This window comes from Onychomys torridus, chromosome 13 (genome assembly GCF_903995425.1).
Source record: "Onychomys torridus chromosome 13, mOncTor1.1, whole genome shotgun sequence".
NCBI classification, from domain to species: Eukaryota; Metazoa; Chordata; class Mammalia; order Rodentia; family Cricetidae; genus Onychomys; species Onychomys torridus.
Window position 1 is genome coordinate 76925869 of NC_050455.1, and position 14524 is coordinate 76940392.

The 14524-nt window shown below is 36.0% G+C and overlaps 1 protein-coding gene across 1 annotated transcript in view; it reads left to right on the top strand.

Moving 5' to 3' along the window:
• Positions 1-14524, top strand: part of Rttn (rotatin) — a 172979-nt gene that overhangs the window by 66828 nt on the left and 91627 nt on the right. Inside the window, exons 22-26 of the mRNA XM_036205187.1 lie at positions 1802-1898; positions 2680-2748; positions 5525-5713; positions 6253-6492; positions 10627-10771. Of these exons, the coding sequence (XP_036061080.1) occupies positions 1802-1898; positions 2680-2748; positions 5525-5713; positions 6253-6492; positions 10627-10771 (740 nt within the window). The remainder of the gene's footprint in view (positions 1-1801; positions 1899-2679; positions 2749-5524; positions 5714-6252; positions 6493-10626; positions 10772-14524) is intronic.

Genomic DNA, 14524 nt, shown 5'->3' on the forward strand with positions numbered 1-14524 from the left:
CAAAGTTACATATCCCCATTGCAATATTCCAGACAGCATAGAGCTATACATAATAAAATTCTATAGGTTTTCATCATCTGCTTTTTAAATATCCTCAAAGAATATTGTATTCTTATTTCATTTGCCATATTACTGAATATTAGTTTCAGGTTTTTTTATTGTCAGAAAATTATTTGTCTATCATCTTGTGCATATACTGTCATTAGAATTGCTACTCTCACTATGGAATATGGTTAAGTCCTCTGCAGTGATAAAAGAGCTGATTTTCTTCACAGCTTTGCCACTAGGTGTTTCTATTTTAAAATATTCTTGTAGATAAAAATAATAGTTCATATAGGTTATAGAATAATATGGATGGGGAAATGAGGCTGTTGGGGAAGAGCTAGCCAAAATAAAGTGTACATGAAGAAGTTTTGCTACCTGGCCGCCTGGCCAGGGGGTGGGGCGTGGCAACTAAAGGTTTACACAGATATGGGGCAGGGGCGTGGCAGAAAGAAGGGAGGGGGTTAGAGGAATAAGAGTGTTTGAAGAATCCTTATGAAGCTTCTCTAGTTTGTAAGCTATTTAAAAGTATAACAAGAAAGGAGTTTCTATTATATTTGAAACGTCATACGCTTAAAATTTTATGGGTGACTTAAGGTAAGGATCTAAATCTGTCTTAACCCCATACTTTAGTCAGTTGTAGTCCAGAAATTTCTTATGTATTTAAATACTCCATACCATTCTGAACCGTTATGTGTCTGCTGAGTGGAAATGTCTGTTTACTGTTAGTTCACTTCTACATGACTCTTATTTCTTTAGTTTTTAGATTGTATTTTTAGTCATGCTAATTATGGTTTTTGTTTTTGTTTTTTTTTTTTAGTTTTTTTTCAAGAGGGAGTTTTTCTGTGTAGCTTTTACTGTCCGGGAACTCACTCTGTAGATAAGGGTGGCCTCAAACTCACAGAAATCTGCCTGCCTCTGCCTCGTGAATGCTGGGATTAAAGGTGTGCGACACCATCACCACCAAGCTTATCTTTTCTTACAAATTAGGAAAACTGTATTTTTATAATATAGATTTCCTGTTTGTGCTTCTATAAATTTGAAGATTCTGTGTTGTTATTAGTCCTGTGTGATGGTACAGCTACTATTCCAGTTTGTTTAGACCTTCTTAGTTTTCAAACAGTGAAAAACTATACCATTGGAAATGTTATAGAAGTAGATGAAGCTTTTTTATGTTAAAGGACTTGACTAGGTCTCTGAACTAGTATGTTAAGGAGCTAGTGTTATTGCCTATTAACTCAGAAGATGTCTTTTTTCCATGTCCTTTCATAATAAGTAAAAAGCAGAATAACATAGCATAAACACAATGTTTTAGCATGAAGTCTGAGTTCTAGGACCATGTTTGTTGTTAGGATCCAAAAATTATAAAGGATCTTTAGTGGGAAAATTTGAGCTAGAAATGTGTCTTGACAAAGCATCCCTTGAAGCTGGATCACTTTGCTGAGACTGCCTGCATCTGGACAGTGTTTGGTGAACGAGTCTGCATATGTGGCTCTTGGACCAGTAGTGTCAGCATTTTCTGGGAACTTGTTAGAGATGTACATTATATGCGTAGACTGAGAAACTGTTTTCTATGTCCCCTGGTAATTCTCACACATACGATAGCTTGAGAGACACTAAAACACTTTTCAGTGATGTCAGTTTTTCTGGGTTAATGTTGCATTTCTCTTTCTTTCAAGTTAAGGCATTTTAAAGCTGAACTTCATTCTTTCGAGAAGTGAAAATATTTTATGAAGTTGCATTCCTTTTTCTTCCTCAGTTTCTTTGATATTTCATGAAGATTGTACTGTGGTGACTGAAGTTGGGGCATTGTTTTGTCTTCTCTTGTTTGATGAGGTATCAAGAATGGATACATGGTGAGATATAAGGATTTCTGTTTGTTTTTACCCTGACTCATGTAAGGTCCGATGTACCCCTACAGCAGTGCATTGAGTTCTTTTGACTTAAAGCTTTCCATTCTGTACCCATGTGTTGATGCTTTTTGGTTTGAATAAGTGGTATTTAAAAACCCATGAATTCAAAAAATCACCCTGAATTATATTTTTGAGCATAACTAAGTATAAATTTAAAATAATTATTATAGTGATTTTTGTCTTGGATATGTTTTTAGTACATGTTTTCAGCTTTGTGTACTTTGATTATTATCTAAAACATAAAACATTTAGAATTGATAGTCTTTGATTAAAATGACCTTAAGAAGCATCAGTGGGGCTGGTGCACACCTTTAATCCCAATTCTCATGAAGCAGTGGCAGGAAGATCTCTTTCAGTCCAAGTCCAACCTGATCTACAAAATGAGTTCCAGGACAGCTAGGGATGTTATACAAAGAAAAGCTGTCTCCAAAAAACCAAAAAAAAAAAAAAAAAAAAAAGAAGAAGAAGAAGAAGAAGAAGAAGAAGAAGCAGCAGCAGCAGCAGCAGCAGCAGCAGCAGCAGCAGCAGCAGCAGCATTGGTGGGAGGGGCCACAGGGTTCTCTTGCTACTATATCCACTCTGTCAGTTCAGGTGGTGGCAGACACTTGACCTCACTGAATGTTGGTTAGACTCAGTTATACAGTTGTGCACTGTCTGAGGATGGGTTGTACTGCACAGGACTTTGGCCCACTCAGTTTTCTTTTTGCCCCCACCCCTTTTATAGGTCTGTTGATCCTTGTAATAAGCCTTCGTTGCCTTCAGTCTTCAGTCTGCCTGTTTCAGTCTTCAGGAGGTAAGGGATTTATCTATCTTATTTCATGAATGACAAAGTATTGTTATACAAAGGGGAAGTTGCTGTCTATTTTTGTTTTACAGTTCTCATTTAGCATTTCAGTCACTTGGTTTGTAGTACTTTCATATTTTCTTCAGTGTGGTTCTTTGGAGGGTCACTAAGTACAACACTCATCAGCCTTTTATTTCAATCTCCTGCAAAGTCATAGGAAAACTGGAAGAACTGCAGTGTGTCTGTGTTCCCTCCAGTCCTGAGTCACATTGCTGCATTGTTAGCGATTACGCACATGCTGTCTCTTTCTCCATATATTGTCTTTACTTTCAACCTTTTGAGAATAAGCTTTTCATTTTTTAAAATGCAGGGTACAATCAAGATCATGTGCTGAATTTCATTTATGTCTATTTAGGACTTGAAAATATGTAAGTCATTTTTCTTTTTTGTATAATACATATGAAATTTATATACAGCCCTTGTATTTTTTCTCAGTAAACACATCTGTAGAAATACTATGAAGATAAAGATGTAGCTGATGCTTCTAGTTCAGGAACCCCTTCTATTTTCCTTTGTTACCTTTACTACTCCAAAATGTAATCCTGTTTTAATTTCTCTCACTACAGCTTAATTTTATGGCTTTTGAGATTATCAACATAGTGCATTCTTACATTTTTTTTTATCTTATTCAACTTGGAAGGATTTGCTTATGTCATTTCATGAAGTAATATTTTTATTTATAGTTTTATTTAGCCACATAATCTCTAAGTTTAGTATTTTTCATATTTTCCCTGCTTGATGCTTGAATTCTCTTATATGTTTGAATGGACTTGAAAGATTTTTTGCTAGTACTTATTTAAAACTTCTTTTTAATTCATGTAAGTGTGAAGCAAAGACTTGATTCCAGAATAAGGTAGCACTGAGGGCCTGACGTGTTCCTCAGCAGTGGTATGGACAGCAGCTTCTAGCGGCTAGCACGGAAGGGGAAGGATGGGTCTGGCTGGTTCGGGTGGAAGCACCCTAGTCCAAGGTTAGGACGGTCTGGTTGAAGTGTATTTGAGATTTAGGTCTGCATTATGCAGTGGTTGTTCGTGAATCAACACTATTGCTTTTAAAGTTCTTATCTGATAACTTGGCCATCTGGAGTATCAGTGATCTACTGCCTGGCTTTAAATGGGGTAGTGATGCTGGTTTTCAGTGTAAGCTGTCCTTTTTCCTATGAAGTAGATGCCTTTAGGCCTGTGATTGCCTAATGGTCTTTCGTCAGCAATTTTGCATCCATTGATGATATTTTCTGTGTAATTATTTCTTTAGGTTTGTTTCTTTTTATCTCTATGAAATACCATCACTCTGCTTGTTTTTCCTTTCTTCTTAGAGTGTTACTATGGAACTTTCATAGTTTAGTTTTGTGTTTTTGACTCAGCCTCCTGAGTGCTGAGATTAAGAGGCATGTGTCACCCCATCCATCTTGGACCATTCACTTTTTAAAATAAAGAATGTCATCCATTCTGTGAAGTGAAATCATTTCTTGTTTAGTGCTCTTCTGTTCTCTGACATGACTTCACAAATCAGTTAGTGCTTTGTCGTTTTCTGGTGCAGAGATAGTCAAGGCACACTGTCCTCTAAGACCAGCAGTAGCTACTAGTCTAAGAAAACCTGGGTTTTGTTTTTGTTTTTTGTTTTTGTCTTAAAAATACTTATTTATGTTATTTATGTGTATGTGAGAGAAAGAGATTGTGTGTTGTGAGAATGCAGTTGCCCAGTGAGGCCAGAAGAAGGCATCAGATTCCCTGGAGCTTCTGTTGCAGACTTTGGTGACCTGCCTGATGTGGGTGTTGGAAGCCTTTTTTTCTGCAAGAGTAACAAGTGCTCTTAACCACTGAGTCAGCTCTTCAGCCCGGCCGTGGTAGTTTTCAGTGGAAAATTGCTATTAAAATGTTTAAATTGCTGTTTAAATATTAGAAGCTATTAAAAGTAGCTTTACCTACTAAATTATACAGTCTGATTTGGATATGAAATTATAGTTCATTGGTATGTTGAAAGTGAAAGCACGAGCCAGTGGCTCTTATAAACTAAATGCTACAATTGTTTGTATAACATTGACCATTAATAATGTAAATTAGTGATTTCTGGGTTTAGTTTTTTAAAATTATTTTTAAAAATTTATTTTATTTTTTGCTAGTGAACCCAGGCTTCCTTAATCCTAGACAAGAATTTGATCACTGAACTATAGCCCCAGCCTATTGGAATATGTTGCATTATTAAAATTATACTTAACATTTTTAATGTATTAGGTGTGACTGTCTTGCTAAACACTGTTAATTAGCTTGGATTCATTTGAGAGTCATTGATATTGAATTTCTTTGTGTATCTAGAAATACTTACGGAAATTGATCATGGACAATTCTGTAGCTCCCTTTTGTGCATCTGTGCAGTGGATGCCATAGCAACATCCATGTAACTGGAGAAATGGTGGTGTCAAACAATGTTTGTCTGCAAGTCAGCATTCATGTTTTAGCCAAGCATCTTTAATGCTTAATTTACTGTAGTCATTGTTGCTGACTTCAAGGAGCACCAGCTATCTCTGCAACAATCTTAATATATAGAATGTAGCCATTCATCAAGAAAGAATAATGAAGTGTTTTGGAATGTGGAGGAAAGTGAAAGAATAATTAAAATATAAAATGTGATAAAGAGTCACAAAACTAGCGCTCACTTCTGACTCATTATTTGAGTCCTATTTAAGAAACTGAAGTGTGCAATTATTTAAATTCTTTTTCTTTAGGTATCATTTACCAGTTCATGTGATCGGCCACCATGCTGTGAGTCCTTACTCAATAGTTCTGCCGTTATCTGCTGAGTGTTTGGCCTTGAAGCCTGTGTCAGATATGCTAAGAATAGCTTGGAACCTGGCGTGGTATCATGGGAGTGATAATCTATTGAAACAAATGACCTCTGAAGCTAAAATTCAAGAGTAAGTAGTTATATTAAGGTAAATTACATGAAATTAATCAGGCTTCACCTTTCTGTAGATTAAAAGGTTTTTTTGTTTGATATTATCAACTGATTCCAACTTTATTATATTTCATTTTCTTTAGATCTATATCTATTAAAATTATATAAAGCCATTTAAGCTAGAAAGGATTGTATTCTGTGCTGTCTTAGGAATTATATAGCGTTTATTCAGTTCATAGATACTTAAAGGTGCTGTGGCATTATAGTAAAGCTCCGTAAGTGTACCTGAGAATGCTCCTACTTCTAGATGTCTTAGTTATGCCACAGGAATAATACTGTAGTAGTGTGTCATTGATAAGGAGGAAGAAGTTAGTATCCACAGTTTGAATGCTAATGTAAAACTATGACACTGATGGATTTATATGTTAGTTTTCTTTAACAATAAATTAGCCTTTAATGGAAAGCAAATGAAGACAAAAAGAATTTTTGAGAGAGGCTTATGATAGAAATAAACCTGGGATTATGTTCTTTTAAAAATTTTTTTTCTTTTATGCTTAGATTTTTAGATGTCTTGCAGCTGTCCACAGAAGATATCCTTACACTGAGGATCACATACACAGCTAGTGGGCTGCAAGACTGCTTTCACTCTATTGTTCAGGCTGGAGGACACAGGGATGTGAGGGCTGCTATCACCAGGATGAGTTTTTATCTTTTGAATGACAGACTGTCTTTGAAGGATGACATTGGTCCATGTGGGATTACATTAAAATCCTTGGCTTGGCACACCGTGCTAAACAGGTTAGTGTAAATTTAAGACTGCTTGTTTGAAAGACCTAATTTGAATTATGTTTAGGATCATCTTCAAACCTTTGAAGAGAAGAGTATGTATTTGTACAGTTGTTATCATGAGAGAAATGCTTTTTATAGAAAGAAAAACTCCAGGATAGTTTGTTATTTATGATAAATAAAGAAGAGAGGAACTTGACCTTAGTCCTGACATTCCTGAAGGGGTTATTTATAAACTTAACACAATTTTATTTATTAATCTAGCTTAGAAAACTTTATCTCACAAAAGTAAATAATCAGGATACCATGTGGATGAACCACAGAGTGTTTATTCCTGTCCTCCTGTCCATCTAGTAACTGAATTGAGACATTAGTGGATTGACAAATAGCTTTGCTACACCTGCTGCCAGATGTTTTCTTTTGCCTGCATTTTCTTCTCAAGTAAATGATTTCATATTTCTTTCTGATCAAATTTCATAAAGTTAATGACCATGTGGTTGTCTTTTGATAGTTATTGGAAAGATTCTAGCTTGAAATTTCAAATGTTGAACTGGTAGCAGATGAGCTACATTTGGAACAAGACTGAGAAGCCCTCCCTGCAAATAGTTTTTCATTTTTTTGTGCACATGAGTAATATAATTGTGTAACTTTCTGAATACATAGTATATAATTTTCAAAATGGTAGGTCATATGAGTTTGTAAATGTGAACTTTTCTAGTTAATTGTTAAGGCTGTAATTGTAACTAAGCCTCTCCAGTGGTATGCCAAACCAGCTAGTGAGATAGCTTTGCTGAAGAGCTGATGATGGCTTGCTTTATGGTATTTTCAAATCAGTTATATGAAAAAATAACTGTATGAAGTATAATTTCATATATTGTTAACATATGAATTGTATGAAAAGTGAAGGTAATAAATGTGAAAAATGTTACTTTTTAATTGCTTTACATTTTACTGTTGTCTCTGCTCTTGTGGTTATTTGTAATGGATCTTTTATGGAAGCCTTGCTGTATCGTGTACTTCTGGTACAACTTTTCACAGGCCCCTAGTACACTGTAGCCTAAAATAGGCCACAATGAGGGTATTATACTAGGTAACTTGGTAAACACAGCACATTAGTACTCTGTTTTATCAGACTACTCCTTTTACATATGCCATCTTAAGCACGTACAAACTTTGCAGTTTCAATAAATTTGATATATTCTATTTGTCAGAAAATTAAATGGCAAAAGCCATTAATATATCTTGACTTCATTTTAGACACTAGATTTTCCTTTGCGCATTAAAACTCTAATTGTATGCTATACCAGTCTGAAGCAGAGGCTCTCTACTGTACCAATGGAAGCCTCTAGGTAGTTCAAATTGTACAGTAGCAGTAACTATAGGTGAGTGTCACATTTTTTAAAAAAGATTTATTTATTTATTTATTATGCATAGTGTTCTGCCTGCACGCATCCCTGCAGGCCAGAAGAGGGCACCAGATCTCATTACAGATGGTAGTGAGCTGCTGGGAATTGAACTCAGGACCTCTGGAAGAGCAGCCAGTGCTCTTAACCTCTGAGCCATCTATCTAGCCCCTGAGTGTCACATTTTTATGATGATATTTTTCCATAGCTATGAATCTGCTGTATCCATGCATTCAACCAACTGTGGATTGAAACATTAAAAAAGATTGGCTGGTCAGATGGCTTAATGGTTAAGAGAATTGCTGTTCTTGCCAAGTTCCCGAGCTCATTATTGGCACCCACATAGGGTGGCTCAAAATTGCATATAATTTCAGTTTATAGAGATTCCATTCCCTTATCAATTGTATTGGGCACCTGCACACACATGGTACACATACATACATACATATAAATAAACAATTCTCCCAAATACAAGCATCTGTGATGAAAAGATGTTTTTTGTGTGACTGTTTCCTAAATAATACAGTGTAATAACTATATGCATGATATTCACATTTATTGGATAGTCAAAGTTATGTGTAGATAATATAGTGCTCATGGGAGGATATCCATAGGTTATATGTAAATACACTGCAATGCTACAGAAAGGACTTGAGCAATTGCAGATAATTGTGCTAGGAGCCCAGTTAATGCAGATTGGGGAGTATCAGAGCCACAGGGATGATTTTGCCTTGCCATGTATCCGATGAGTCTCCTTCTGTATTTCCCTGTTAACAGTCCTGCACCTCCAATATGAGGAGGACCTTTTAAAGAATGGACTGTTCCATTTTTGGACTTTGACCATAAGTTCTTGTTTTGAACTGTTACTTTGTAATTATACCTATTAGTATGTAATTACTCAGAATTAATCATAACTGTATTTGCATGTGACCTCTTTCCAGTTATTTAAGTATAATTTCTTCAAATTTTTCTCCTCACTTGCTCTCAATGTTCTTTAGACTTTTTATTTATTCATGCTTCCTCTATCATCATGATGTGATGACTTTTAAAATGGAAGTACTAATGTAGGATGGAGTAGACAAAGAAAAAAGAATATTTTTTTTTTCCTTAGTGAATTTAGCAAACATTTGTTTACCTACTAGGTGCTAGGCACTTTTAGGAAATTTAATAGTAAGCAAAACAATATGTCCTCTGCTATCATGGAACTCATGGTGAAGGCAGCAAATAGTGTTACCAATAGTGGGACTGCTTCCAAGGAGAGACTGGATAAAAGGGTTTCTAATCTCGCCCAGTAGGGGCCTAGTGTTTCAGGGGAAGAAGTTTAAGTCAAGGAATGATAGAGGTAAGTACCACAGAAATAGGACAGATGCCAGGCGAAGAGATGAAAGCTTTCCATTAGAGAAGAGTACCTTTGAATAACAGAAAGAGAAATTACACATGGACTTAAGGGATATGGGAGCTGATACAGAATGATGCTATAGGGATGATATGATTTTGTTGGATATCATGGAAGATTTCTTGAAATTTTTATGACTTTGACATTTTATTTTGTTAGAATCATTTCTTCATTCTGTCTTATAAAAATAGTTTTCTAATTTGTATTCCCTTAAATCAAGATTTGGTGTTTTTTTTTTCAACTGAATGCCATTTTCTCAAAATAGACACTTTAAGTGAAAAGGTGTAATATAGCAATCACAATAGTACAGCAAATATCACATAACCAACTTTGCCATGGTGATGACTGCTTGCATTTAACATTTATGTTCTAACGCTTAGTAGCCACAAGACCATAAAAAAAAATTACCTAACCATATCTTTGCCTGACTTTTCTCATTTTAAAAATGGAGCTATCAAGGTTTTAGAAATAAGCTTTTAAAATTGTGGCAAAAGGTCAGTGTGCAGTGGATGCTGTGTGACCTAATTCTTGTTATTGTTTCTCAAACAACATATTGATAAAGCTCCTTTGGGTGTTTTTAAATAAGCTGTTACCAATGTTGCTGAATCTAATTTATCTTCCCAATTGCCCTTTAAAAAATGGTTTTCTAAACTTTACCTTTTATTCCCCTACAGAAATTTTCTTGTCTAACAGACTTCTTGCTATCTTACACCAGTGTTTATTTAAGAATTTCAGAAGGTTGGTTTGGCTTCTGTTATTCTTAAAAACAGATTCTTCCCAAGTCTCCTTTTAGCTTGCTACGAAAATCTAATAACTTCTTTGCAAGATTGTGTATGTGTGCGGTTCCCCCCCTCTTCTTTCTTGATTTTCCTAATAGGTCAGACTTGGATTTGAAATCGTAATTCTTATTAGTGAAGCCTGGCACTGCCAGTTTGAGAATGCACAAGTAGAGGGAGTGTTTTCCTCCTGGCATCCCTTTTGGCACTTTTCTTGAAGTTTCTATTTTAATTTTGGCAATCCTGGGTGAACCTGGAGTTCCATACATGCAAGGCAAGTGTTTGACCACTGAGCCTCAGTCCCAGCTGAGCTTGTGCTTTTCCTCAAAGTACTTCTCACTTCGTTTTCTTTCATCACTAACTTCATCACATTTTCCTCCATAATGGCTGATGTTCTGGGAGGCAAATGGCATTCCTTCATCTGTGCATTTCCCAGTACTCTAGATAAACATCTGGGGTCTTACCTTAGAAAATTTGTGCTTGTGTTGACTATACATACTTGATAAACAGTGATGAGGTGTTCATTTTTAAGAGCTAGAAATCCTGATTACTGTCTGTTTCTAAAATACAGGTTTTTACAAGTGCTTCCTGCTTGCACTGAAGATGAGAAACTGCTAATAGACATCATACATTTTTTGAATAAGTTAATAAAGGAACAAAGAAAAAATCCATCAATAGGACTTTTACAGTGGATCCTGGAGTTACTTCTTAGGCATGTAAGTGTGTTAAAAGAATTTAAAACTTTGGTTTGGGAAGGAACTTGCTTGGGAAAACCAATGTTTTTATAACAAGTGTTTAGTAAAATAATTCTTATCTTGTGGTGAATGTTTATTGCAGTATGGCCTCTCTGATATGACTGACTTTTTTTTCAGTGGGCATTCCATAGAGTGAGTTATAACTTGCATTTTGATGTTTAATAAATCCAGTTCTGTTTGTGAGGTTTTTGCTATATTTTAGTATTTTTTTATGTTAGTGAATTTTAGAAAGTTTTTATGTATTTTTTGAATTTCATATATATTTTTATCATATTTTTCCCTGTCCTTACCACTTCCAGATCTTACCCCACCTCTCTACCCACCCAACCTCACATTCTTTCTTTTAAAAAACACTAAAACCCAAATAAACAACAAAAAGTAGCGCGCGCGCGCGCGCGCGCACACACACACACACACACACACACACCACACACACACACACACACCACACCACACCAAAACAAAAAAAACCACATGGAGTCATATATGCTGGCCACCATTTCTGAGCATGGGGAATGCCCTGGAGTGTGACTGATACACCCAGTGTCTTTCCATTGTGAAAAAGAAAAGAAAACAAACAAACAAAAACCCTAATTTCCCTTCTCCCAGCAGCTAACAATTGCAGATAGCTTCTGGAAAGCGGTGAGACTTTGTGCGCTCCAGAATCTCTCACTTTCTGTGATTGTCCAGTTGTGGGGCTGTATGTTTATTACCATCTATTGTAAGAAGAAGCTTCTCTGATAGGGGCTGAGAGGTTCACTGATCTCTGGATATAGCAGTATGTCATTAGGAGTGATTTATGAGGCGTTTTTTTCTTTAAATTTTCTACAGATTGCTTCTTGATTTCTTGCTGGTTCTACTCCATAATTGACTGGCTGCCTTCCTTTCTTTTTTTTTTTGGTTTTTCGAGACAGGGTTTCTCTGTGTAGCTTTGTACCTTTCCTGGAGCTCACTGGGTAGCCCAGGCTGGCCTCAAACTCACAGAGATCCCCCTGCCTCTGCCTCCCGAGTGCTGGGATTAAAGGTGTGTGCCACCACTGCCCGGCCAAAATTTTTAAATTTTTTGGAGCTGACGATCAAACTCAGGGCCTTGTGCTTGCTAGGCAAGTGCCTTCCTTTCTTTCATTCCTTTCACTCATTCATGAAGGAACTTTTCATAAATTAGGGAGATCTTTGAATTACAGAGTCTTTTGTTGTGGTTTGTCATTGATTGACCAATATAAATGCTTCATCTGGGCAAAGAATACTAGTAGGAAGTGAAAGACAAATCCATTAATTTTCAGAGGGTAGACTGGGAACTGTTTTCCTTTGGAATTTTTTGCCTTGGGCCTTACCACTTTATTATAAGGAACATATTGTTTGATAATTCTTTAAGAATATTACCTTACTCTTCTGTATCTTAATATAATGCTATTTTGTTTATCTAGAACTAATAAGAGCCAATTCAGATTCTTATCAGAGTGATTTTTTAAATGGAAATTCATAAAAGTGGGGCTGTAATTTAATTTTTTCCCCTCTTTTGGGGATGCTTCTCAGAACTACTTCTTTGTTGACTTTCTTGTAACATGCCCTGGTGCCATAGTTCACTGAAAGCATTATACGCCTTCAGGCACAGACTGCTAATGAGTGTAGCATGAATCTTAAAGTGTTCTTATTAATAAGAACAAACCTGAGGCCAGTTATTGGGGTGAATGCTGGAAGATCAGAGAAGCGGAACAAGCCATGGCTATCTCACCTTGCTAGTTTCTCAGGTGATCCTGTTTCCTCAGGCTGGAAGCTTCTGAGTCCTCCTCTATATGAATCTCAGCTGAACTGTGTTGCTCCAAAGCCTGAACGCTTAATCAACCAAATGCTTAACTAACTACATGCTTTACTCCTAGTTCCTGGTCCTCATGCCTTATATACCTTTCTCTTTCTGCCCCGACTCCCTGGGATTAAAGGTTGGATTTCTGGGATTAAAGGCTTAGCTGTTTCTAAAGTGGCCTTGAACTCAGAGATCCAGCTAGCTCTGCCTCCCAAGTGCTGGGATTAAAGGTGTGTACCACCAACGCCCAACTTCTGTTATGGCTTACTCTTCCCATTTTCTAGCCACCATTTTTGGCTTGTTCTAGTGGCTGGCTGTTCTCTGACCCCAGATATGTTTATTTCAGGGAACACACAATATTTTAGGGAACATAGTACCTACTACAAATGAGTGTGAAATTAGGTGTATGTGCATATAGAAAACGAGCCATTGCTGTACAAATGTTTGGCTTTTTAGAGGTCAGCAGTGACAAATGAAGGCTCAAGTAGTTTAAAATGAGGATAGCATACCAATATGAAAAGACAGAAGCTTGAGGTGTGAGAGATTGAGCAGCTGCAATCAGAAGACCTCAGCAGAACCATCATCCCTGCTCACTCCTGTACTTTTCTTGTGTTTTAGAAATGATACTGTGAAAGTGCACTAGATTTGAATGTTAACATGTGTACTGAAGATACAGAAGGAGAAAAGTCACAGTAGGAACAGTTGGATTACTAGTTGGATTGAGTCTTTGGGCAAATCTTACTTTAGATAAATACTTAATATCATTATGGCAGTCAGTGATTTCTGTTTAATTTTTACTTGTATATCAGAATAAATGTTTCCTTATTGTTATGTATAGACATTTGAGAATCTTAGTATGAATTGGTTGTTTATTTTACCACTACTTATAGGAATCAGTTGGCATATAAGTGTGAGTCACTCGTTAGGCTGTGATCCTATAGAAAATATATTGATTTTTTTTTTAAATAACCCAGGTGCATGTCCTGATTCTTTTATTCATTGGAGAAAATGGATTTGTCACCTATGTTTTAGGTAATTTTAATTGACTCATGGGTATTTTTTGCTTAAGATAAGATAAAAAGCTTGGAAAAAAGCACTGCTTAGGTATAAAGTATAGTAATGTAAATTAGAACCAAGACAGCCCTCCCGAGGTCTTTGCCAAAGCTTCCACTGATGTACTTTTAGACTTACCTATCTAATTTATGTATTCTCAACATACTTTGTAATATAAATGATTTGAAGATTTTTCTTCTCTGAATTTCTTTTCGCTAGATGCAATGCAGGCATTTTTAAGTTGAGTTCTTTACATAAAGAATTTAATAAGAGCAGTAGCTACATTTAGATGTGATCAATTTGTATGTTGTTATATGCACTGGTGATGTGACACAGTGCTAATAATGAGTATTAACTAGATTTGGAGTGTGATACCTCTTGCTCTGCTTTTGTAGGATTTATCCTCTTTACTATTGGATTGCCTATTTGTAATACACATGTGCGAAAACAGATTTTCTAGTTACTCAGAAAGTTAAATGAAATCTTGTGTTTTCCTTCTTCAGCATGGTGTTTGTAACACCAAAATAATTAATGTACCATATGTTTAGTTGTGCCTCCATCTAATACCTTACAATGTCTTCTACACTCAATGTTGTTAGAAATAATCCTTTTAAATACCTCCAGCTACAGTTTTTTAGTTGGTAAACAGGACAAATTTTATAAAGTGGAAGTTTGATTTACTTCTTTTCACTTTCACATCCTGCTTAGTCATATAAATCCGTACTACCCCCGCTCCCGGATAATATGGAAAGTTTAAAACTATTACAGTGGTTTGTCTTGCTGATTTCTTGGCTTACAGTTTTTATAGGAGTACTAATCAGAGGTGTGCACACTCTTTGTTGCGTTCAGGGAAATTA